The following is a 27,473-nucleotide window of genomic DNA, read 5'->3' on the forward strand; positions in this document are numbered from 1 at the left end:
GGTATGAGCAAGTCTTTGAGACTTTTGGTTAGACAAGCATTTCTTAGATATAACAATAAAAGCACAGTCAGTAAAAGAAAAAGTTGACAAGTTAGACTCATCACATTTGAAAACATCTGCACTTCAAAAGACAATTAAAAAATGAAATGATAAGCAACATAGTAATATAAAATATTTGCAAAATACTTATCTGATAAAGGACTTATATCCAGAATATAAAGAGAATTTTTATAAATTGTTAGTAAGACAACCTAGTTAAAAATGGACAAAAAATATAAATAGACTTTTCACTAAAGATATAAAAATAGAAAAATAGAACCCTCATACTTTGCTGGTGGGATTATAAAATGGTTCAGCCACTTTGGAAAACAGTCTGGCAGTTTCTCAAAAGGTTTAGAATGGAGTTACCATATGACTCAGAGATTCCACTCCTGGGTACCTAAGAAAAGTGAAAACATATGTCCATGCAAAAATGTCTGTATGGATGTTCATTGCAGCATTTCTAATAAAAGCCAAAATAAAAATAATCTAAATGTCCATCAACCTAGGGCACCTGGGTGGCTCAGTTGGTTAAGTGTCCAACTCTTGGTTTTGGCTCAGGTCATGATCTCAGGGTTTCCTGGATTAAGCCCCTGGTCAGGCTCTTTGCTGACTGTGCAGAGCCTACTTAGGATTCTCTCTCTCTCTCTCTCTCTCTCTCTCTCTCTCTCTCTCTCTCTGCCCCTCCCCTACTGAGTTGCTCTTGTTCTCTCTCTCTCTCAAAATAAACACATTAACATTAAAAAAAAATTCATCAACCTGATGAATGAATAGATGTTATGTTCAGTGACGGGATGATAGGTGATTTTCTAAAAGTGATTTTCTACATTTTCTTTAATGACTAACATTAAAATTTTGTAAAAGCTTTTTTAAAAAATTTTTGAGAGAGTGCAAGTGGGGATGGGGCAGAGAAAGAGGGAGACACGGAATCCAAAGCAGGCTTCAGGTTCTGAGCTGTTAGCACAGAGCCTGATGTCGGGCTTGAACTCATGAGCCATGAGATCATGACCTGAGCCGAAGTCGGACGCTTAACCGACTGAGCCACCCAGGTGCCCCAAAATTTTATAAATGCTTTTTACATAAAAGTGAAGGAGATAACTGATAACCCAAATGACTGAGGGCTTGGATATGCCCATGGATCCTGTCTAGGACACATTGTTATTTTCTGAGTGCCAATCTGTACTCATCTCAGAGTTTGCAGCGTATAATTACTGTCTCAACAAGCCTATGATGTAGGTAACTATAAATTCATTTTGCAGGTAAGGAAATTGAGACATAGAAAGGTTAGTAGTTTTAGGGTCACCCAGCTAGCAAGGAGTGAGCTAAGTTTTGAATTCAGTAATTGTGATTCTAGTCTATACACTTAGGTACCATGGTTATACATACTACAGTGATGCTTTCCTTCTGACATTTTCTTATGCTTTGTTTTGTTTTCTTACAAAGGGGTCCAAATTTTATGTAAATGAGCTCAAGAAAGAAAAGCAAGTCAACCAACGAATTGAAAATATGATGCAACAAAAAGCTCAAATTACCAGCCAACAGCTAAGGAAAGCCCAATTACAGGTATTAATTTAATTGCTAAAGAAAGTGAAAGCTGGTAGAATAGTAATTGATAGTTAAAATGCATCATGGTCAAGTCACAACTGAAAACAAGGTAAAATGTAAATGTTCATTATATTATAAAGCATAAAATTTAGCAAACATGCATACTTTGTTAAATATTGGTCTACTCTTTTACATAAAGACCCCATACCTAGGCATTGTCACCTCCATTATACAGAAGAGTTAATGGAACCTTAATTAGGGTAAATAACTTGCCTAGCTTCAGAGCTAGGATTTAATCCAAAGCTTATGTTCTTTTTGTTATATACATACTTTGCAGCTACAAAAGGCCACAAGATAAATGTGGCATGTTTTCTTCAATGCTGATTTTGCAAAACAGATTTAGGGGAACATGTTCACAAATTAAATTATAAAGCAATTTAAAACATAATTGTGTTGTACTAAAACTAAGGTAGAATGCCAAATGTGCATGAATTTTTAAGATAAAACACCAGACTTCTAAAAATTTGGAGGCTTTTGGCTTCTCCAGTATCTTCAGGGAATAAATACTCAAAAGAGTTTCCTCTGGTATTTAAAAGCTATTCCAGGAGAAGAGTTTGAGTAGAGCAACACTGCAGGGCATCATGTAGTAGATTGAAAACTCAAAATAGTCAAGGTTTTGCTGGTAAACCTAAGGTTTACTTTTATATATTTAAAAAAAAATTTTTAAATAAAGTTTACTTTTAAAGACAGTTTTTATCCTCTATCAAAATCTGATTCAATTTAACAAAGCAGTTTAGGCTGTAACATGATGATAAAATCATATTGATCTAGGCCACACATTTCTTCTCGTGATAGAGTTCAGAGATGCCAAACTTTATGTTTTTTTCTTTGCCAAATTGTAATGTGTCATTGTCTTCATATATGCTTTCCTAGAGCACAAGCTAGTTTTTTATTTTATGTGATAAGTGGTCTCTTCTCATAAAGAAAGATCACTTGCTTTTGCCTTCCCAAATTATCATTTAAAAAATTTTTTTTAACATTTATTCATTTTTTGAGGGACAGAGAAAAAGCACGAGCAGGGGAGGGGCAGAGAGAGAGGGAGACACAGATCCAAAGCAGGCTCCAGGCTCTGTGCTGAAGCACAGAGCTCTATGTGGGGCTCAAACTCACAAACTGCGATATCATGATCTGAGCCGAAGTCAGACGCCTAACTGACTGAGCCACCCAGACGACCCCCAAAATTAGCATTTTTAGTGCTTCATAGCATTCTACTGTATGGAGGTACCATAATTTATTTGCCTTATCCCACATGGGTTTCAGTTTTTTGTTTTTATATATAACCTTGTGATGATTGTTCTTATTTACATATCTTTGTACTCTTGTCCTGTTATTTTCACCAAAGATTGTACAGTTTCACATTTTCAACACAAGAGTGCTAGTTTCCTCACATACTTGTTTCAAATTAAATTTTATTAATTTTATCAATCCTTTAGTTTTTGCTGGTAGTGTCTAAATATTATTTCATGGTTATTTTAATTTGCACCTTCTTTGATTATGACAGAAAAAGAATGTCTTCCCTTGTATTAGCCATTAATATTTCATTCCTATGGGAATTCCTTTTTTATTGTTAGTATATAGGCTAAGTAGCTGGCACAAGATCCCAAAATACGGTGGTTCAGATCAGTTAAGAGTTTATTTCTTTCTCACATAATAGATAAGTATTCCTGGGGTACCTGGGTGGCTCAGTCGGTTAAACGTCCAACTTCGGCTCAGGTCATGATCTCGCAGTTCCATGGGTTCAAGCCCCATGTTGGGCTCTTGCTGACAACTTGGAGTCTGGACCCAGCTTTGGATTCTGTGTCTCCCTCTCTCTCTGCTCCTGCCCCACTCATGCTCTGTCTCTCTCTCTCTCTCTCTCTCTCATAAATAAATAAACATTTAAAACAATAGATAAGTAGTCCCAACTGATTGGGTGGTTCTGCTCACTGTAGTAATTTAGGGACCCAGGTTCTACATCGTGTTGTTCTGTCATCCCCTAAGTGTTATCGTTACCTGGTTTACAAAATGGGATTACCTCCAGTCTATATTCTAGACCCCAGTAAGGAAGAAAGAATGAGGAAAAAAAATCAAAGGCAAGTAATTTGCTATTCAACAAGTGAAAGAGAAATTGCACACATTACGTCAGCTCACGTGCTTTCTCCTTTTAATTTTTTTTAATGTTTATTCATTTTTGAGAGACAGAGTGCGAGCAGGGGAGGGACAGAGGAGAGGGAGACACAGAATCCAAAGCAGGCTCCAGGCTCCAAGCTGTTAGCACAGAGCCCCACGCAGGGCTCGAACTCATGAACTGCAAGATCATGACGTGATCTGAAGTCGGTCACTTAACAGACTGAGCCACCCAGGCCCTTTCTTTCTTCTTATACTAAATTCTCATTGTACTTGAATTTGTTTCTGGATTCTCCCTTCTACTCAGTTGAATCTTTTCCTCTATCATACCATGCAATTTTAGTTATTCAATAATAATAATATGTTTAATATGTTCCTTCACTACGATTCTATAAATTTTTTTCTCATGCATTGTTTTTTTCGCATAAATTTAAGCATTGTTTCATCAAGTTAAAACAAATCCATTCTGTGTATAATAACATTATTTTTAATTGATATTAATCCTTAGGCAATTTATTTTCAGAACCTTTTTTTGGTAAGTTTTAATCATCTATACAAATATCTCTTATAAAGCTTTAAAGATATAATGCATATGAGTCATTCAATATAAGAACTTTTTGCTGTTCATGACTCTTTTTAAAGCTCATAATCCTTAAATATGCTAATAATCTGAAGTATTAGAAAATACTTTATATTGTGTAACAGAGCTTCAGATATTGTTACAGTTTTTGTGACTATTTCATGAGAGACTCTCTGACATCTTTTGAAAGGGGAGTGGCAGGAAATCTGTTTTATGTTGATTGTTAAATTGTTTCACTTGTTGAGCTTCCTTTAAAAGAAATTGTGTAAATGGGAGGGGATTGAGGAAATCCTAAGGAATCTAGAAGATCTGAGAGTAAGAGAGGTTTTCCATGGGAATGTGTTTCTATTCCAGTGTCATGAATTTTCCAAATAATAGATTTTTGTATGCATGCTATGATGGTAGGAACTATTATTGTTAGTCAAGCTGAGGTAACTAACCTCTATAGTCTCCCGGAGTATTTATTCAGAACCTAAGTGTTCCCCACTCCATCCTACCCTCTTTAGACTTCTTAAAGGCACAATCATTTTTGTAGCTGCCAAAACATCTTGTTATAACATGGATTCATAAATTAGATAGACAAATATCTGAGGTGCCTGGGTGGCACAGTTGGTTAAGTGTCCAACTCTTGATTCTGGTTCAGGTCATGATCTCACAGTTTGTGAGATCGAGCCCCACATCGGGCTCCATGTTGCCATTGTGGAGCCTGCTTGGGATTCTCTCTCTCTCCTTCTCTTTCTGCCCCTGTCCTGTTCACGGTCTCACTCTCTCTTTCTCTCTCTCAAATAAATAAATAAACTTAAAAAAAAAAAAAAGAATAGACAAACATCCATGTTATATTAAATGGAAACTGCACAGCAAATCTGTGCATTTTGACCATTTTAACAACTGATTTTATGGACCTGGGTTTATTTACCAATTTAGGGTAGTAGTAAGTCAGGAAAATGAAAAACGATATTTCTGAAACAGTTTCCTGAGTGTAATCAAAAAAGGGGATTTTTAAAAAAAGTAAATAAAGCATAATGTTGATATAAAATACACTATTTGAGTTTGGTTTGAAGTTATTTCAATATTAAAGACTTTTTAAGATCCATTTTAGGGAAGCTTTATAAAATAATGGAAAGAGCACAGCCTTTAGAGTAACTTGGTTTATAGGTCTAGTGCTAACATTTACCAGCTGTATGACTTAGGGCAGATTATTTCCTCTTACTGAAGTTTAGTTTCCTCATCTACAAAATGGGAATAATAATTACCATCTCAGAATTATTTTTATCACTAAATGAGTTAACATAGAAGTGTTGATTCTAATCTGTACACTTAGCCACCGTGGTTATAGGACACATTTGATATACTCAATAAATGTCACTTCTGTTTTTAAAATTATGGGTAATATCATGAAGCCCTTTCCATATCCCTGGATGAGTACATTACATGAGTAGCTCTTTTAATTCTTCCAATCGTTGGGGATTGGTTTAGTCCCACTTTTCAAAAAAAGTAAGAATGAGGGGAGTTAACTTGCCCCCTATCATGTAACTGAAGACCCAGAAGAAGCTCTTATTCTTAACCATGGTCACACACACTAGTTTTGAACTGTGGCAAAAGGGATAACATACACGTGAGAGGCTCAGATCAGAACATGGAAGTTATTTGTAAGGGAAAATAGAAGAATGGAAAACATGAATGAGGATTTCATTAGAAGAAATTTGAGAAAAGCAGGGTGGTGTGCATTTGGTAGTTGCAGAGAGAAAAGTGTTTAGACAAGGGTGAGTAATGAGAGTAGAGGAAAGCGGAATGTGTGAGTCACTCAGTGGAGAGGTTTCCTTTTGCCAACTGTACTTTTGCTTGAAGCACAGAAAAGATAATAGATTGCTGAAGGAACTGTCATAAAATTAACATATGAGGCTAAGGAAAGCTTTTTTCCACCTGGTTTGCTTTCCATTTATTATCTTTTTCCTTTCCAATATTTATGGGTTAAGATACTTCAAATGCTGCTCCTGTATTCTCAGTCGATTCCTATCATAGGTATATTTTCTGGATTAAAATAGAGTAGTTTTTAACCCACCCTTATTTTTATTAGCCTCCATGATTTGTCTACATCTTTTTTTTTTTTTTATGTTAGGATGCTATTCTCTAATTTAAAATCGAAGTACTGGAAAAAATAGTTGTTTTAAATCTGGATGATAGATTGGAGTCATGTGAAAGTTCCACTTATTAGGTATCTCACTGCATGAGATCAGCCTTCTGCAAAATTTTTCTGCACATTCTACTTCCTCTTTTTAAACCAGAAAAAAATATATATATTTATCAGTGTAAACTTTATGTATTTTCTCCTATAAGTCTCACCTCTTTCTCTCTTATAAGAAAAGAATTTAAAGGCAAATCAAGTCTTTATCCTGATAGAACTCATAATTTAGTATCTAATATAGTAAGTGCACCATAAGGGCAGGAAAACAACTAAGGGAACATTAAATTCTGTGGCATGGAGGACAGAGAGCTAATTAAGCCACAGAGAGGTATCTGAGCTGACTCTTCAAGGCTTTATGACAGAATGAGGAGGATCATCCTAGACAGAGGAACAGCCTGAAAAAGGCACAGAGCATCTCAGTGAGTTGTAGCCTAAACAGAAGCAGACCCTCTAGAGGTTCACTGGAACCAACTGGAAACAAATATGGTTCAGGGGAGTATTTCTTTTAATATTTCTAATTTTGAGAGAGAGAGAGAGAGAGAGAGAGAGAGACAGAGTGCAAGCCAGGGAGGGGCAGAGGGAGAGGGAGACACAGAATCCGAAGCAGGCTCCAGGCTCCAAGCTGTCAGCACAGAGCCCGACGTGGGCCTCGAAATCATGAACTGTGAGATCATGACCTGAGCCCAAGTCGGACGCTTAACCAACTGAGCCACCAGGTGCTCCTCGGGATTATTTCTAAAAGAGAAGTTGCAGTCTTAGCCTGCAGCTAGTGGGGAAACTAGTGTCACTATAATGCTAAGAAGGAAGACCATGAAAAAAATTCTCCAGAATGGAAGCAGAGTTGAAGTCTAATGAGGAGGAAATACTGAATTATACCCCTGCAACTTTTCACTTTTGAGAAAACCTGCTATAGAGATCTTCACATGATGGAAATTGCTTTCATTCCAGAGCTTACCCCTATTGCTTATATCTATTTTCCCCTCAGTTTTTTATTCCTTTGCTGTGCAGCTATCCTTTGATCCTTTAGTAAGAGATTACATTCATTAAACTTGTCCCATTTGCTAGCCACTATTCCATGCTCCTTATGTATTCCATCTTATTCAAAGTGATCATAGATCAAAATGGTCACACTACCACCCTCGGCTACGGGGAAAGCTGGGAAGCATATTTAGCTTCTTTTCTCTTCAGCCTCTATAGTAGAGGCCACAAAAAAGGAACACTTGGAAATGGGTCTGTCTGTTACATAAACCTTTTTCTTACTGCCTGCCATACTTTGGTTATTTTTACCTCCTTTCATTTCCCTTTCTTCTTATCAATCCAATTCTTTCTCTCTAGAGAAATAAAAATGCTTTAAAGATAAGTTTCTTGGCTATTATATTTGACGTATATATTGATTTCATGAAAGAATAAATTATAGCTTAAATTTTCAATTTTGATTTGTATTGACTAACGGTTACCAAATTTTAGCCTTATAAAAACAGTTCTACAGAGTGAATGTTTACATTATGATTTGTACATTCACTTGTACAGTACTCTTCAGCATAAAGGTAATATGCCAAAGAAGTATATAATCTTTCGTTGTAGATTTCCTTTGTTGCTACTTAAATGTTAATGTTATGAGTCAGTGAGAGTTGTTTATTTTACCGTAGCTTTTATTTACCATTAGTTGATGTCCAAATTTATAAAGCAGAAGAATCATTTGATACAAGCACTTACAATATTTCATTCATTCAAGAAATATTTATTAAGTACCTATTATGTGATTGTAGTGAGTGAGAGATGGAAGACTTGGTAGGGTAAGATATTTGAGAATCAACTCCCTATCTTCATGAAAATAGAAGCAATTATCAGCCTTAATAAACAACAATAAAGTGTAAGTAGATAGGGGTACCTGGCTGGCTCAGTCGGTGGAACATATGACTTTGACTTTTGACTTTGGGGTTGTGAGTTTGAGCCTTATGTTGGGTGTAGAGATTAATTAAGTAAAAAAAAGTTAAATAAATAAAAAAGAAACTTCAAAAAAATGTATACATAGATAGGTGGGTCAGTGGGTGGGTGGAAAGATGGATGGATAGATGGACAGAGATAGATACCTACTAAACGAGAGATTAATGTTATGATTATGGTGTTTTGATATCATGTTGACTAAAAATATGTTAACTTTTTAAAAAATTAAGCTTGACAGATTTGCAATGGAATTAGAACAGAGCCGGGATCTGAACAATACTATAGTGCACATTGACATGGATGCTTTCTATGCAGCTGTAGAAATGAGGGACAATCCAGAACTGAAGGATAAACCCATTGCTGTAGGATCAATGATGATGTTGGTAAGTAGGTAAAGATCAAAGACAAAAAAGGAAATTTGATAACATATTCAAGTAAAGCTTACTGGTTCATGAAGGGGGAAGGGGAAGCCTTTGGTAAGCTTTACCAGTTTGCTGGGCGTTTTTCTGTGTGCTTTATATGTGCTCAATTACGGAATCCTTTCAACATCACTTGAGGAAATTTTTATTTCCATTTGACAGACAAGGAAACTAACTCAGAGGGGTGTTTAAAAACTTCCCCCAAAATTACAAACCTGGTGAATGGTAGAGTGACATTGTATCTTTCTGTTGCAAATTATATTTTTTAAAGTAACTGTTCTAGTTAAAGAGAACTGGAGAAGAAAGAAAAGGAAATGTTATTCTAAAGCAGGCTTGCACACAGTGGCTTGCAGGCCAAATCTAGTCCTTTTTTTTTGTAAATAAAATTTTATTTGAACTCTGTCACATGCCTTCCATTTGTTGTCGCATTGAAAGAGCAGAGTTGAGGGGCTCCTGGGTGTCTCAGTCAGTTGAGTGGCCAACTCTTTTTTTTTTTTTTATTTTTTTAAAATTTTTTTTTTTCAACATTTATTTATTTTTGGGACAGAGAGAGACAGAGCATGAACGGGGGAGGGGCAGAGAGAGAGAGGGAGACACAGAATCGGAAACAGGCTCCAGGCTCTGAGCCATCAGCCCAGAGCCTGACGCGGGGCTCGAACTCACGGACTGCGAGATCATGACCTGGCTGAAGTCGGACGCTTAACCGACTGCGCCACCCAGGCGCCCCGAGTGGCCAACTCTTAATTTCGTCTCAGGTCATTATCTCACAGTTGTGAGATTGAATCCTACGTCAGGCTCCACGCTGAGCATGAAGCCTGCTTAAAATTCTCTCTTCCTCTGCCCCTCTTCCCTGTTTGTATGTGCATGCTTTCTCTATCTCTCTCTGATTAAAAAATAATAATACTAAAAGAGCAGAGTTGAGTAGCTGCAACAGAGACCCTATGATCTGCAAAGTTTAAAGTAATTACTATCCAGACTTTTACAGAAAAGGTTTCCCAACCTTAGTTCTAGAGTAACATACTTCATTAAAATAGGACTGTAATTAGTTTTTCCCATGGCTTAGAATCTTAACTTTTGTGATTGCCATGTTGCTCTCCCTCATTGCCACCCTAACCATAGAAGGTAAAGATGGCCAGGATTGCTATATGTGGCTAAAACTGTGTGGGGAATTAGAAATAACACCTGGAGTAGATGGATTTTGGTATAAAAAAACATATCTATAAGAGAAACAAAGAGAGTTCTACCCTGTTTCTAACTCTTTCAAATGCCTTAGCTATAAATCTGCTTCCTACTGAGTTACTGTTTTATTATAAAACTATAATCTGTTTGTTCATTATCTCTGCTCCCATAAGTATGCAGACAACTAACAATTGAAGTTTCAAAACAGTGTTTATTGCAAGACTACTCTCCTTTTCCTATAATCAGCCTATATTTGAAAAAATGCGTTTATTTTTAAGAACATATATCATAATCTATGTGAAATTATGTGTGTGTATATATACATACACGAATGCATACCGTAGCCATGTTAAAGCTAAGTCCATTGCTAGATCTGCAAAATATTTTCTTTCCTATAAATTCTGTCCTCCTAAAAATGGGTTATTATTTCCAAATTCAAAATGATTATTTGCCATATTTAAACAAAGATTACTGCTTTTGTGTGCTCAGCTAATGGACTTCCCTTCTAATGAGATTTGAAGTATAATTGCTATTGTTCTATTAAACTCATAAAAGTATATTTAGAAATTAATGGTAGTGATAGCACATGTTTGATTATTCCAGTCTGTTACAGTTAGAATTCTTCTTTGGGGCACCTGGCTGGCTCAGTCGGTTAAGCGTCTGACTTCAGCTTGGGTCATGATCTCACAGTCTGTGAGTCCGAGCCCCGCATCAGGCTCTGTGCTGACAGCTCAGAGCCTGGAGCCTACTTCAGATTCTGTGTCTTCCTCTCTCTCTCCCTGCCCCTCCCCCACTAGCGCTCGCTTTCTCTCTCTCTCTCTTTCTCAAAAATAAACATTAAAAAAAAAATTAAAAAAAATTCTTTTTTGATGAATTGGGTAGATCCTTGAAATGTTCTAAGTTGGGATTTATAGTTAGACCTCATGGCAGTTATTTATTGCTGCATAACAAACCCCTCCAAGTACTTAGTGGACACCATTTATTTGTTCATGATTCTCTAATTTAAGCAGAGTACAATCGGGATAACTCCACTCTTCCTGAGGTTGTCTAGAGCTATTTAGCAGGGGCTGGAGGATCCAAAATGGCTTCACTAACATGCTTGGCCCTTCAGCCAAGGTGGCTGGAATGGTTTCCAGCCATTGAGCATTCCTCTGTCCATATGGTACATCATCATCATTTAGCAGTTTAACCCAAGATCTTTACACAGTTGCTGGCTTCCCAAAAAAGCAAAGGCTAAAGTTGCAGACTTCATAATACCTAGGCTTCAAGACTCACATAATGTCACTCTTTCACATCTTTTTGATCAAAGCAAGTCTCAGTGCTATTCACTTGGCATGAGACACTGGAGCCCACCCTTGGATAGGAGGAACTGTAAAATAGTGTGGCTGTGATTTACATGTAGTCTACCTAACACAAACCTGAAAGTTAAAGGAAGTTGTATTATAAATTTTATTTCAGCTCTACTACAGATCTAGTTTTTGTATCAATTCCATTAGGTTTATTTATATTTAACATATTGATTTGTTTTTCTAGTGCTATCTGCATTTGCTGTTCCAGAATACTGACCAAAGATTAGCATAGTTTGGAGTGCTATCAAGATTTTTATTAAATGCCATTTGAAAACCATTAATGGCAAATTGATGTTATTCTGAAGTAATCCCTTTCATATGGTAGATTCTGTTTTGCATTCCTTTGAATTTTCACTTGAGATTTCAAAGATGTCACTTGTGATAAAATTTTTTTGGAAATGGTACTGTGTGTGGTATCATCATCAACAAGACTTAAAAGTAATGTTCTCCTTCTGACTTTCATAATTTTTTCACCAAAAGTGTTTCACCAAAAAGGGTATTCAAGCCTGAAAAAATAAAACGTAATTTTCAAAGTTCTTTTAAGCTTTATTCACTTATATTTTTGACATATAATTTGGCTGACAATATATTAGAACCTTTGACTTTTGTTGTAAATGAAAAATTTCCCAAACCCCAAGTATAGCAAATTCCAAATCTATACTAGTATACTATACTATTATTTTCTATACTATTACTTTCATGTAACATCTATTTGTACTATAACATTACTTTATAACTATTAGTTCCATGTAGCATCACCCACCATCATCCAAACTTTGCTGTATACTATATTAGGTATGCCTTAGAACCAGTACAGTTTAGGGACCCCTGGTGGCTCAGTCGGTTAAGCGTCCAACTCCTGATTTTGGCTCAGGTCATGATCTCTTGGTTTGTGAGATCGAGCCCTGCGTCGAGCCCCACTTCGAGCTCTGCATCAGGCTCTGTGCCGATAGTGTGGAGCCTGCTTGGAATTCTCTCTGTCTGTCTCTCTGTCTCTCCTTGCCCCTCCCCTGTTCATGCACTCGCTCGTGTGTGTTATTTCTCCAAAAAAATAAACTTAAAACCATCTAGCCTCATGGCACTTAAAAAAAAAAAAAAGAACAAGTGAAGATTAGTTATTGGAAATATAAGAGAACCTTTTTATTAGTCTTGTTTATTTCCTGGTATCATGTTATAAATATGGAGACAGCAGTGAGAGAGAGGGTCATGGTATAATACTATGATAGGATAAAGTCAAAGCTCAATTCGAGGCAGTGGCCTATAAAAGAAATGTCCTTGACTTGAAAATACACATCAGTAATGTGTTTCTTATGAACGTATTGATCAAGTGTCCATTTAGGTTTGTATATTTTTTCCTATGTGGTCTGTTTTCTTTCAGTCTACCTCGAATTACTACGCAAGGAGGTTTGGTGTTCGTGCAGCTATGCCAGGATTTATTGCTAAAAGACTCTGCCCACAACTCACTATAGTGCCCCCAAACTTTGACAAATACCAAGCTGTGAGTAGAGAGGTAAGTCTGATGAACTCCTATTACAGACTTTGACTGATTTCTTTTCACTTACAGAATCAAGTCCAGATGCCTTAGCACCTCATAATTTGGTCTTAGCTTATCCCTTTAAATCTTACCTCTCTATCACTTGTCCAGCTTATTTATTGAAAACCGAACTGAGGGGAGCCTGGGTGGCTCAGTTGGTTAAACATCTGACTTCAGCTCAGGTCATGATCTCGCAGTTGACGAGTTCAAGCCCCACATCGGGTTCTGTGCTGACAGCTCAGAGCCTGGAGCCTGCTTCACATTCTGTGTCTCCCTCTCTTTCTGCCCCTTCCCTGCTCATGCTCTGTCTCTCTCTGTCTCAAAAATAAAGAAACATTTAAAAAAATTAACAAAAAAAAAAAAAAGGAAAACTGAGCTGAGTATGCAGAGTACACCCTTCTATTTCCCAGATATTTGCTTTTCCATATATTTTTTTCTTCTGTTTAGAAGCTCTTATTTCCCCAGAAAACTTTGGATTGCCTTAATTTTAACCTACATTAACTTCAGCCGTTTTTTTCTTACTGTACAAAATATATCTTTCTAGAATCACCTTATATTTATAATTTATATAATCCACTCAAGTTATTAATTTCAAACTCTTTTGCGAATAAATTTTTTTATCAAATGTTTTTAAACAATAATAAAATTCCTGTATTTTGATTAACTGTTTTCCTTGCCTCATAGTCTAGTGAAGATGCTTATGAGCATTTAATGTCCAAGAGACTGATAATGGAAGAAAAAACGGAATAATCTTGATTTGAAAAGGGTCTTTGAAATATAAAGATTTAATTCAGTAAAATTGCCTAAACTGTCTTATAGGAAAAGCTGCTATTTTTCTCTATTTTTGATAACTGGACTATCATGCTAGTGCTAAAACTTAAGTCATAAATTAAAATTTTAGAATACTACGTGAAACACTTTTAGCCTACTGTAGTACAAGACAGTGTTAAAGACGACTGTCTGAATTGAAACCCTTAAGAAACTATGAGCTAGCACTTATTACCATTTAGTCATGTGAAGAATCTTTAGATTTGCTCCTCTTATTTGTTTTCCACCTCATGTACTCTAGAAATGACTCCCACCGAAATTAAAAAGGTGCTCTACCCCAAATAAAAAAGCAAATTCTTTTTTTCATTCTTTCAAAAACAGTCTGTGGCAGCAAGTGCTTTTTGTCTCTCTCTGAAAAGGTGGTGGTGAAGGGGGAAGCACGTTCACAGGTGGTTACTGCTTATGTCTTTTACTGTATTCCTAATGTAAAAGGGTAGAAATGCTACCCGTAAATATTGTAGGCTTTCAGTAAGTTTGAAAATCCTTCAAAAACCTTGTAAGAAAGGATTTTTTTGTGTCCTATTTTATTTAACTCATTAAAACTTCAGATGATACGATGAGACCTGAATTATTTTTAGTTTCTTGCAGTCTTACATATATTGAAGAAATCTTTCAAATTTGAGCAGGATCTAGCTAGTTTTTTTGCAGATAACGAGTGAGTTCTTGTGTGTAAATGAACTACAGCACAAATTCCCTGACTATAAGGGTGTTAATATGTGTGGCTTGGTTTAAAAGTTTAAGGAAAAGCCATTTTTATTTTATCCAAAAGAATGGAACAGCTTTAACTGTTCTGGAAGGCAGAGTGCTTGAATTTTACTGGAACATGTCTATTTTTGTTCTTGAAGCAGTATCCTATGAAAAGGAAGTTAGTGAGTACTCCGTGTCTCTAGGGAGTACTTCTCATTCAGAATAATCGTAGTTGGCTGCCAACTACAGACTTTCCAGAGTTTCATTTTCACTAGAAAGATTCCATTTGAGTACATTATAAAACTGGTTTCTTCTACAAGAACAAAGCTAATTAAGGTACTCTCTGAGTAAAGCATGGCCAAGTTTTATATCACCATTTTCTAAAATTACCTTTGACACAGCTGTTCATAATTAAAATAAGCTAAAAAGCTTTCTTTTTATAAAACTTCAAAAAAGTTCTCATTATACAGCAGACAGATTTTAAATACTAGATGGAAGTATAACATAATTCAATAAATACTTTTTTCAAATATATATATTATTTTGGCAACTACTTCCTCTAATTTCAGGTAATACTTCAGTGGTTAAAAAAATTCATAGTTTCACATAATAAAACTGTCTTATATAAAAGTCATTTCTGGAATCATACAGAAATTCTGATCTCTTCATTTCTTTTATCTCAAGATGCAGCTCCAGACTTTTCCTCATAATTTAATATAGTCACAAACTTCCACTGTAGAGTTGTCCTCTTTCCCGTTCCAAATCACGATAATTGAACTTTATTTTCTGAATGGATACATGCATTAATGTATGTTTTGAGTGGAGTTTTATGTACATATTATAATTAATTAAAATAGAACTACTTTCTAAAGCATCATAGTACCTTTATGTAAGATTATTCCTTTTTATTTTTTTTAAATGTTTGATTGTTTTGAGAGAGCACACACACTCAAGAGGGCAAGTGGGGGAGGGGGAGAGTCAGGGAGAAAGAAAAAATCCCAAGCAGTCTCTGGTTTGTCAGTGCAGAGCCCGACATGGGACTTCATCTCATGAATCCTGAGGTCATGACCTGCGCCAAGGTCAAGAGTCAGATGCTTAACCTACTGAGCCACTCAGGTGCCCCAAGATTATTGCTTCCTAAAAGGAACAGAAACCATTGGGGCACCTGGGTGGATCAGTGTCTGACTCTAGATCTTCCCTCAAGTCATGATCTCATGGTTCATGAGTTTGAGCCCTACATCGGGCTCTGTACTAACAGTATGGAGCCTGCTTAGGATTCTCTCTCTCTCCCTCTCTCTCTCTGCCCCTCTCACTCTCTCTTGTCTCTTTCAAAATAAATAAACTTAAAAAACATTATAAAGAAATAAATAAAATGAACAAAAACCATCATAAAAGGTGAGAGGGAGCAGGGTCCTATTGTTACCACTTCTACTCTTGACCAGTTATTTAAAATTATGTTACTTAACTGTTCTTTCTGTGCCAGCAGAAGGATGTCTGAGATTTATTTGAGTCACTTATTATATCTAGATAAAGATGGCTGAATAGAGATTGTATCAAATGAAGCTGTTTCATGGTCTTCTGCCTTCATGATCTATTTTAATGCAAAAGAGAATTTGAACAAACTTGCCCTAGCAATAAATTATTTATTCCCTAAATCTATGAGCTATTGATTGTAGGATTTTTTCTATATTTCAAAGTAAGAATATTAATGTTTCTTATCAGCTGTTATATGACAGGTTTTGCTGTGGCAGCAGAATTTAAACCATTTTGTTCCTTTTGAAGGTTAAGGAAATACTTGCTGATTATGATCCCAATTTTATGGCCATGAGTCTTGATGAAGCCTACTTGAATATAACAAAGCACTTACAGGAAAGAAAAAATTGGCCTGAGGACAAAAGGAAGTATTTCATCAAAACAGGGAACTCTCTAGAAAATGGTAAGCAATTAATTAGAATGATCAAACTAAAAAACAAACAAAAAGCCCTTTGAATTAACCCAGTTAATGCATTAGCATCCATAGATGGTAGAACTAGTTAAACCTTTATTATGAAAAAATATTAAAAATGAAAAATCAGAAACTTAAAATGTACTAGTGGAATTTCTAAGTTAAATTTGTAGAATGTCACTTTTAAACCAAATGAGATTGTTAAATTTCTTGAGTTTAAGAGTGTGCACTAGTTTGCATTCCCACCAACAGTACAAGAGGGTTCCCGTTTCTCCACATCCTTGCCACCATCTGTTGTTTCCTGAGTTGTTTATTTTATCCACTCTGACCTGTGTGAGGTGGTATCTCAGTGTGGTTTTGATTTGTATTTCCCCTATGATGAGTGATGTTGAGCATCTTTTCATGTGTCTCTTGGCCATCTGGATGTCTTCTTTGGAAAGTGTCTATTTATGTCTTCTGCTCATTTCTTCACTGGATTATTTGTTTTTTGGGTATTGCGTTTGGTAAGTTCTTTATAGATTTTGGATACTAACCCTTTATTCGATATGTCATTTGCAAATATCTTTTCCCATTCTGTCGGTTGCCTTTTAGTTTTGTTGATTGTTTCCTAGGGTATTATGCTAAGTGAAATAAGTCAGAGAAAGACAGATATCATATGTTTTCACTCATATGTGGAACTTGAGAAACTTAATAGAAGACCATGGGGGAAGGGAAGGGAAAAAAAGTAGTTACAAACAGAGAGGAAGGGAGGCAAACCATAAGAGAGTCTTAAATACGGAGAACAAACTGAGGGTTGATGGGGGTTTGGGGGAAAGGGAAAAATGGGTGAGGGACATTGAGGAGGGCACTTGTTGGGATGATCACTCTGTGTTGTATGTAAGCAATGAATCATGGGAATCTACCCCAAAACCAAGAGCACATTGTATACACTGTATGTTAGCCAATTTGACAATAAATTATATATATATAAACAAAAAAAAGACTGTGCAGAATCCCTAAACAAAGTAATTTCATAGCAGTTCTTTTCTCAAGATCTAATTAAGAAAATGTTGGGTTGTATTGAATCTGAGGAGGTTGTCTTTTGTTGTAGTTGTTAACAGATAATAGAGTTTTTAAAAATTGACCTGAAACATATGAAAACATTGGGTGAGTTTTTTCCCTCTTGTTTTCCAAATTATCTATAATCTGGTTATACAGTGATTATGACTGTTTTCAGCCTTGCCAAAAGTCATGACTCCCAACTCTCTTCTTTGGTTTAGACCTTATTTTGATTCCTTTGTATACAATGAAATAGAAGTTTCATGACCCTAAGGGTTTTTTCAAGGTCTCTTTGTTGCCTATCCAGAACCCTGTCAAGGAACATGTAGATATTATGCATACTACTTTCAGCCCTCTGTCAGAGGTATGATTACTTCAGATATCTTAGCTGTCCTAGACCCCTGAGCAAAATTCACCTGGATGAAAAGGTAGAAACAGAGAGTTTGTTCACAACCCACAACTGTATTTCCTGTGCACAACTCATTGACTTCTTCGGGGGTGGGGGGACAGACAGTGGTAGCAAAACCCGTTTGTAACTTTCCCTGAGTCAACAATGGTGGATCTTTGATGGCATAAAAATGGTGGGTTTTCTTCAGTGACATAAAATTCTCTCATATTGTTTAGAGGTCACATCTTTAGAGCAAGTTTAATGGGGACATCAGATCACAACTTCACCATCTTATTTAGAACTCTAAGGAATAGGTCTCTCTCTTTAATACAAACATTAAACGATAAACAAGCATGATTCCTGGACACAGAGGCTTAGAGCAAAAGATTTTCTGTAGTATAACTTTATTGTTTGGGGGAAGCAGCACAAACCTGGTGTCATGTTTGCTTTATATCTTAATTTATTTCCTTACTTTTCACAAGAGAAGGTGGGGGAACCATTCAAAGGTTGTATCAGAGCATCTCCATGAGGGTCTCCTATAACAATTATTTTCACAATATATTTTAAAAAATTACATTGAGACTAAGGTAAATGTTTTCATTCTCTACTACCGTTCTTTTCATTTATTATACTACATTCAAACTCACTTTGAGCATGTGAATTTTTAATATAGTTATTTATGTACTTTTTTGTATTTCACATTTTTAAGCCATTTAAATAGTTGTAGCTTTTTTCCCTCATATATAAATCCCTGTGGGCTGGACTTTTCAGCATACCTGATTTCACATTATGCCATGGGAAGCGGTCAGTAGTAAGTTGGAGCCATGGCAGGTGACTGATACATCTTCCTCTGAAGTCTAAGACATTTTTCTGCTGTTTGCCTCTTTTCTGAAAGGTGCAGTCTTTGGAAAAGTATTGCTAACTACTTTGTCTATGTGCAAATAAAATAATTAATATTTTAAAAAAATATTTATTTATTTTGAGAGAGAGACCGCATGCATGGATGTGTGCACAAGTGCAGGGTGGCGGGACAGACAGAGAGGGGGAAACAGAGAATCCCAAGTAGGCTCCATGCTGTCAGTGCAGAGCTCAACACAGAGCTTGATCTCAAGAACCTAACATCATGACCTGAGCCGAAATCAAGAGTGGGATGCTTAACCGACTGAGCCACCTAGGTGTCTCAATAATTATTATTTTATGTTTATTCTGCCATATAAATCTGGATGGTGAGTGTGAGGCAATACAAGAAACTGAAATACCATATACTTTTAGCACTTGCCATCCAGATGGGATGCTTTCATCCTAGTGTTTCAGATTATAAGAAATCTTAGTTTTGTATTCAGATCACTTCAGTTATGGGATTATAAAGATTTTTTTTCAAAAAGCTAATAAGAAACTATTGTAGCAGTAGTTGTAGAGGCAGGCCTAACAGAGAACTAGACAGATGGAATAATAGGAGACTGCAACATTCAGCAGCTGTTCTAACAATGAACCTAAAGGCAGTATGCTTTGCTTCCTATTATGGTGTTCTATCAGTGACCCACTTAAGAGTACTGTGATGGACTCATGAGGTACAAAACATGGCATAAGGAACTCTGTATAAGGGGCTTATGAACTGGTTTGCAGTTTTTCTGCAGCTCTCTTTACCTTGACTTTTACGCATACAGATAGGGAAAAGGGGACCTTTCAACTTTGCCACAGTCATAATGCCTTATGAAATGTTTAACATTTTATTTATTTATTTACTTACTTATTTATTTTAAAGATTTTATTTTTTTAACTTAATTTACCCACTTGGAGAGAGAGAGAGAGGAACAGGGAAAGAGAGAGAGAGAGCCCCAAGCAGGGTCTGCGCTGTTAGTTTAGAGCCCAATGTGGGGCTTGAACTCATGAACTGTGAAATCATGACCTGAGCCAAAGTCAGATGCTTAACTTACTGACCCATCCAGGTGTGCCTGAAATGTTCATCATTTTAAAAATAGAATATGGAAAATGAAAGCAGCTGAGGCACATAAATAACTGCTAATGTTAAGTTTATAAATAAGACTTATTTTGTATATGGCCTAGGAATTCAGATTTCCTAGGAATTCAGATTTAGAAAACATCTTTCTGTAACTTAATTCAAATTAGATGCTTTAAAATTTGAAACTAATCTGGTGGTTTGTCATACTATTTGTATTATCTTTAAAAAACCTTCCTTGGGGCGCCTGGGTGGCGCAGTCGGTTAAGCATCCGACTTCAGCCAGGTCACGATCTCACGGTCCGTGAGTTCGAGCCCCGCGTCGGGATCTGGGATGATGGCTCAGAGCCTGGAGCCTGTTTCCGATTCTGTGTCCCCCTCTCTCTCTGCCCCTCCCCTGTTCATGCTCTGTCTCTCTCTGCCCCAAAAATAAATAAAAACGTTGAAAAAAAAATTAAAAAAAAACAAAAACCTTCCTTAAAAGTCCTAGTTGTTCGTTTTTTGTTTTTTTTTTTTTAATTTTTTTTTTTTCAACGTTTATTTATTTTTGGGACAGAGAGAGACAGAGCATGAACGGGGGAGGGGCAGAGAGAGAGGGAGACACAGAATCGGAAACAGGCTCCAGGCTCTGAGCCATCAGCCCAGAGCCTGACGCGGGGCTCGAACTCACGGACCGCGAGATCGTGACCTGGCTGAAGTCGGACGCTTAACCGACTGCGCCACCCAGGCGCCCCAAGTTGTTCGTTTTTTAAGTAATATGCATTTATATGTGTCTTGAAACCAGAAATTTAATTTTTGCTTCTGCATTTATCTTAATATAGAAAACATTTATATGTAATAAAATTATGAAGAGATCAGAAATTTCTGTTGTTAATCTTAATTTTTATAAATACATTTAAACTGCATTTCTTTTCCATTAAGCCCTGAAAGTAGTCTTTAATGGATTTAATGGATTTAATGAGGACATTTTTGATGTTGGCATAAATTTGAGTATATTTTACAGTCCAGTTGTGAAAAATGCAACTAAAATGAGGCAATAACTAGACTACTATTTTTATTTTACTTTCAAGGTTATAGCCTACTGGTAATAATAAAGGCTTCTTTCCCTTAAACTTGGACCAGAGTTAATCTGATCAGACCTTAAGAATTTGTGTATTTAAAGAAGCGTAACTTCCAACAGTAATTACTATTTATTTCAAGTGTGCCCTAGTAAAAGTGGTACTTTATAAGTAAGCAAGTCAAAATTAAAATCAGCATTTGAAAGAGGGAAATTGAGAGTATTTTAATGTCTGAAAAGTTTCTTCCGTGAAGAAAATGGAAGGTTTTTTTCTCTCTAAAAAAACTTTATTTCTCAGCATAATTATTCTTGATTGCTAATGCATTTTTCCTCAATCCTAAATTCTAATTTAATGAGTAAGGGAAAAAAGGTTTTTTTTAAAAAAAAAAAAAAGAAGTAATGTGACTAGGCCCATTTCTAGATTTTAGTTAATTTAGGTATGGTACACAAATTGGTGAGTTTTACATAGGATGTTTCTTCTTAAAGTGTATACCATGGAAATAGATAATATTCCTTTTAAGAAAAACTTAGAATCAGTATTTTCTTTGTTAAACAGTTACAATATATAAATAACATTTGTCATCTTGGTTCTTAGAAACAAAACTAAAAAAAAAAAAGAGAAACAAAACTAAACTAGATTTGCTTTGTCTTTAAAAAGAATGTAGGGAAACCTAATTTATGAAGTATGTACTTTTGTATTTATGAAGATTTATGAAGATAATTACTGTTCCTGCTTATAATTTAGGTAAACCTGGAGAAGAAGTGAATAAAGTGAGTGAGCAGGAGCGATACATCCCTCCACTACTCTTTAATGACATTCCTCCTGATTTGCACCCCCAAGGAAATCCTTTCCAAGCAAACTCTGAAGAGCAAAATAATCCTCAAATACTCCAAAATGCGATTGTTTTTGGAACATCAGCCGAGGAAGCCGTAAAGGAAATTCGTTTCAGAATTGAGCAAAAAACAACATTGACAGCCAGTGCAGGTACTTAAAAGGGATTTGATGGCTACCCCATAGTTAATTTTTAAGTGTAATATTAGTAGTTTCTGGTTATGAAGTATATAGTGACATTTTACTTACCCTTTATGATTTCAATTTCAAATCTAATGTAGCTATCCTTTTTTTAAGCATTCAGTATTTTAATTGGTTTAGCTTTATTGGTTTTCCCTTTGAAGACTTCAGCCCTGTCCAGGATTACAGTTCAGGAAAGACCCCAGCTGACCACAAAGTAGAAGATAGAAAAAACCCCAACTAGCTACATAGCAATCTAGGGCCAGCTAGTGAAGGGAAAAAGAGCTTCACAAATGTCAGTAACCCATGAGGGTATCACTGTGTCTTAACACTATCTTATAAAAGCCATATTATGATTACATTAATCTTTCCTTTCTATGCCAAAGTGTGAGAATAAGTAACAAATTTTAGTAGGATGTGTACAAAAATAGAAATGAATCACTTAATGACTCTATTTGAGTATTTTAAGTTATCTTACTCATTGAGACTCCTAGAGATTTTAAAATATCTTCCTGAAAAGTATTAATTTGCTTTGTGTATAACATGAAAAGAATGCATGTATTTTATTATCATTGTTTTAAGTATAATGCAACCTAGAATATTTGATTTTTTAAATTTTATTTTATTTTTTATTTTATTTCTTATAGCATTTACTTATTTTTAAGAGACAGAGAGAAACAGAGCATAAGCAGGGGAGGGGCAGAGAGAGAGAGAGAGACACACAGAATCCGAAGCTTGTTCCAGGCTCTGAATTGTCAACATAAAGCCTAACGTGAGGCTCAAACCCACAAACTGCAAGATCATGACCTGAGCCAAAGTTGTATGCTTGACTGACTGAGCCACCCAGGCGCCCTGATTTTTTTTATGTGGATAATCTATACAGAAGACCTTTTCAAAGAGTGAACATCCATCCTAAGTTATATTCTGGATCTTTTCTATAAGTCAGCCCTGTATTGCTGCTAAAAATGGTACATAAACTAATGATATTACTTAAACTCATAAATTACTCGTAGACTTTAAAATACCATGGAGAGAGGGGTACCTGGGTGGTTCAGTCAGTTAAGCATCTGACCCCGGCTCAGGTCATGATCTCACAGTTAGTGAGTTTGAACTGTGCTGACAGCTCAGAGTATGGAGCCTGATTTAGATTCTGTGTGTCCCTCGCTCTCTGCCCCTCCCCTGCTCATGCTGTGTCACTCTGTCTCTCCCAAAAGTATAAATAAACATTAAAAATTTTTAAAAATAAAATAAGATACCATGGAGAGATTAAATGTTCCTTATTTTTGCTGTCACAGTAACTACTACATTTCCTTTTCCTAAAATCATATCGAGCCCTGAGGAGATAGGAAGTTATCAAATGTTATTTTTAAAGTACCATTCCACATCATTTCAGATGCTTTGCACTCACCATTTTTTTTCAGTATTGTCATCATATATTTTAAAATCATATATGTCAACTTCTTTGAGTCATCAGGGTGTTCTTCTTTTAAGGCATTGCCCCAAATACAATGTTAGCAAAAGTATGCAGTGATAAGAATAAACCAAATGGACAATACCAAATTCTCCCCAATAGAGAAGCTGTGATGGATTTCATCAAGGACTTACCCATTAGAAAGGTGAGATTTTATATAGAATTTATATAAATTTTATTTATATAAATAAACATATATGTATTCATATAAATACACTCGGAAGAGACACTATTTAGGATGGTAATAATCATTCTTTGCTGAAAAGTTCTAGAGGTATAGGTAACAAGCAAGAAGTAAAATGGATGATTGAGTTTGGGCTTGAAGAAATCTTTGTATGAAACCCTAAACTGAGGTTTAAGAAGCTTGTTTGCTGAAAAATTTTAAGAAAGTAATAGATGAAAGATTTTTAAGTGTACTGCTACTAAGAAGAACAGAAATAAAAAGAATACTTGGAAGAGTCCTTTCAGCTATCACTTAATATACTATTTGAGTTCTAAAGTCTAGGTGCCACCAGATCAATAGGTATGAGACTTCAGAGATTTAGAAATTTGTTTTGACCAAAAAAAATATTATCTTTAAAATGGTAAAATGATCCCTCAGGGTAAGAGAAAGGGTGTGTTTTACTATTTTTTACAGCTTGTAGATTTTTCTGCATATATATGCTTTTTTAAAAAACAATAATTACACTAGACACTATTTGGTGTTCTGGGGGCTTAATTTTCTTGCTCAACATAATGTATAGGAGTAGATTTAAATAAAAATCTCTCAATGCTCAGAACAAAGGCTGTAATCAAAGAATATAATGTACTACACTTGATCTTAGCCAAAAGGCTAAGAAGCAGTTCAAAGAATATAATGTGTGATCACTGAATAGTTTAGAATATATAACATGTAACTATAAAGCAGCATTTTCCAGTGTGGTTTTCAAGGTATGAGTAGATGTTCCATTAAAAAAAAAAAGTTCTGGGGTCAGAGAACTTTGGAACATAACAGCTTTAGTGGGTCACAACAGATAATAGTATACTAAAGATTCATAAGTTTTGCTGTTTATTTTTAATTTGTTTATTCCATTTTCTAAGTTTCTGTAATAGAATTCTTTTTTTAATACTTTTTCAAATTACCTGAAATTTAAAAATTTTAATTCCTTATAGCACTTGTTTAGATGTGCCCAAAAATAATTAAAGCAGTTTTCTTGCATGACTTGTGAAGATAGTCACATTATTCGTACCTTTTATTGGTTATGAAAGGTATAATGAGGTTAAATATCTGTTCTTGCCTTAATGTAAAACTTTCTTAATGATAAATATTGACTCTTTTCTAGGTGTCTGGCATAGGAAAAGTTACAGAGAAAATGTTAAAGGCCCTTGGAATTATTACGTGTACAGAACTCTACCAACAGAGGGCATTACTTTCTCTTCTTTTCTCTGAAACATCTTGGCATCATTTCCTTCATATTTCCCTGGGTCTAGGTTCAACACTCCTGGCAAGGTATCTATGTGTATAGTCATTTTGTTTTTTCTTTATCATTTGCTGAAATAGCAATATTAACCATTGACATGGAGGCTCTAAGGATAATATGTTTAAAAATTTTTTTAGGCTAGTTCATTCCAGAATATAATTTTTGAATTAAAGTCAAAAGATTGGAGGTGGGAGGAAAGGAAAAGAGGAACAAAGAATCACTTTTTGGCTGTTGGCCACAGCAATTGGGTAGATAGACAAGAGGCATGATGAGTTCTTTCTTTTCTGTACCTGTCTTATTTTTCATTTAGAACATAACGACAATGGTGTTCTGATTGCTGAGGAAGGAAAGTGGCTCATATTCCAGAATTTACCCCTTAAGCAAAGAGATTTAATCTCTTTGATTTAATCTCTTTAATTCTTTGAAAGGCTTTCTGAACTAACAACTATATTTCTTTTCTTTTCCAGATTTGTAAATAATTGACAGATTCATTCAATACTGACTAATTACGTTGTTAGGTACTGTTCTAGGCACTGGGAAGAATACTAGGAAACAAGACAAACTCCTGCCTTCATGGAGTTTACATAATAGTGTGGGAAACAGGAAGTAACCAAATAAACAAATGAAGAAAGTAAGGCAGAGTAAGGGACTGGAAAATGACTTGGGCCTTAAGAGTAGGGGGCTGCAGCCATGATCCAGAGGCATGATCCATAATCTAATTGAAGTTCTATTGAGTAGTAAAAATGAGTAGTAAGTATAGGAGAGCGAAGTTAATATACATGACCAAAAACTAGGTAATTGATATTTAATTACATGTATAACTGCAAACGATTATGTCCCCCCCAGAGGCAGGGACCTGAAGTGGCCAGCCATACAAAGATGTAGGAGAAGAGGAAACAGCTAGAGGAGAGGCCCTAGGATTTTTCCCTGCCACTCTTTGATCTCAGTCTTAAAAAGAAGTATCTTAGAGCTAAAGCGTACACGGTTGGGAGTGGGTGAAAAGAAGGAATTTTAAAAAAGAATGGGAATTAACAATGGGCACTATTTTTATAATTTTGTTATCATCCTGTCAGCCTGCCCTCAAAATAACTCCTTGGTATTCTGATTCTTAAACTAAAGGAAAGCAGGAAGATTACTGAGGAGACATATGAAAGAAGTTTGATAAAATAATTAAACCTGCTAAATCTTGTAGACATTGCAGGCTGTGCAGTATCTCCATGTTCCTCATTCTTTTTTTTTTTTTTTTTTTATAAATTTTTTTTTTTCAACATTTATTTATTTTTGGGACAGAGAGAGACAGAGCATGAACGGGGGAGGGGCAGAGAGAGAGGGAGACACAGAATCGGAAACAGGCTCCAGGCTCTGAGCCATCAGCCCAGAGCCTGACGCGGGGCTCGAACTCACGGACCGCGAGATCGTGACCTGGCTGAAGTCGGACGCTTAACCGACTGCGCCACCCAGGCGCCCCTCCATGTTCCTCATTCTTAAGCTCATAGTGAGCTGACTTTGATCTTAAGTGGATATAATGAAAGATCAGAGAAGGAAATCACATTACTATGCATAGTCTAATATTTGAAGGTAATGGGAAATAAGACTTTCTTCTTTAATCTAAGAATTATCCTCTTTTTATTTCCATAGTGCTTGAAAATAATATAGTTCTTGATATAACATAGCATATATTAAACTGTGGTATTTAAAGATGTAGGTAATGCTCTGAAGTGAAACGCATAGGTAATTTATAATATATCAAACCTCCCTTCTCTTCTATGTACATTCTCTATTCCCCTATCCTGCTTTATTTTTTAATCTATAGTTATTCTCAACTGCTAACATATTCCATATTTACTTCTGTATTTGTTTACTTGTCTCCCTCCACTAAGATATGTTTCTTAAGGATAGGAACTTGCTCTGTTTTGGTCATAACTATATGCCCAATGCCTAGAACAGTGCCTTATTCCTAATAGGTTCATTCAGTATGTGAAAAACGAATAATCTACATATCATTTCAGCTTTTTGGTTTCAATTACTCCTATCAGGACAGCTAGAATCCAACCAAACTAGATGGATTAGATTCCCAATCATCCTACTACTGTGTCCAAATTCTAACTGAAGTTTATATAGAGTAGTAAAAATGAGTAATAAGTAACTATAAGAGAGTGAAGTTAATATACATGGCCAAAAACTAGGTAATTGATCTTTAATTACATATATTGTATAACTGCAAATGATTATGCTTCTTACTCCTATTGGTTTCTGTAAGTCATGGTTTTGATATTCAGGCTTTTAACAGAAGCAATTTATAATATCAACCTATTTTCATATTTATTCTCTTTGATAGAGATAGACTGGATCCTTTACACACATAATCATATTAGCATCTTATCTGTATTCTTTGTTGATAGTTTTATTTTGAGATTTAAAAAACTCAGTTTCTCACGGTGTATAAATTTTAACAAAAAACATTACTGAGATTTTTAAATGGTAATTGATATATTAAATCCTCTTAGTTGACTAAATGGAACTGAGGCTTCTTTGAGAATGCAAAGAAAACTTTTTTCTTTTTTTTCATTTCAAGGGATGGAGATAGGAAAAGCATGAGCGTTGAGAGGTAATGTTTTGTTATTATTAATTGTTCATAATTCATGTTCTTTTTAACTGATTTTTAATTTTTAGTAAAATATCAC

At 35.5% G+C, this 27,473-nt stretch overlaps 1 protein-coding gene across 10 annotated transcripts in view; it reads left to right on the forward strand.

Moving 5' to 3' along the window:
* The window catches only part of POLK (DNA polymerase kappa), a 74,302-nt gene that overhangs the window by 31,983 nt on the left and 14,846 nt on the right, over nucleotides 1–27,473 (forward strand). For 6 of the 10 annotated variants that reach the window (XM_043592218.1, XM_043592154.1, XM_043592167.1 and 3 more), the window contains 8 exons: nucleotides 1,483–1,602; nucleotides 8,693–8,845; nucleotides 12,788–12,919; nucleotides 16,241–16,394; nucleotides 21,592–21,831; nucleotides 23,350–23,474; nucleotides 24,652–24,818; nucleotides 27,365–27,397. In XM_043592218.1, the coding sequence (XP_043448153.1) occupies nucleotides 1,483–1,602; nucleotides 8,693–8,845; nucleotides 12,788–12,919; nucleotides 16,241–16,394; nucleotides 21,592–21,831; nucleotides 23,350–23,474; nucleotides 24,652–24,818; nucleotides 27,365–27,397 (1,124 nt within the window). The remainder of the gene's footprint in view (nucleotides 1–1,482; nucleotides 1,603–8,692; nucleotides 8,846–12,787; nucleotides 12,920–16,240; nucleotides 16,395–21,591; nucleotides 21,832–23,349; nucleotides 23,475–24,651; nucleotides 24,819–27,364; nucleotides 27,398–27,473) is intronic. The other 4 variants (XM_043592186.1, XM_043592194.1, XM_043592210.1 and 1 more) reach the window with 3 other exon arrangements.

Source organism: Prionailurus bengalensis, chromosome A1 (assembly GCF_016509475.1).
Source record: "Prionailurus bengalensis isolate Pbe53 chromosome A1, Fcat_Pben_1.1_paternal_pri, whole genome shotgun sequence".
Classification (NCBI taxonomy): domain Eukaryota; kingdom Metazoa; phylum Chordata; class Mammalia; order Carnivora; family Felidae; genus Prionailurus; species Prionailurus bengalensis.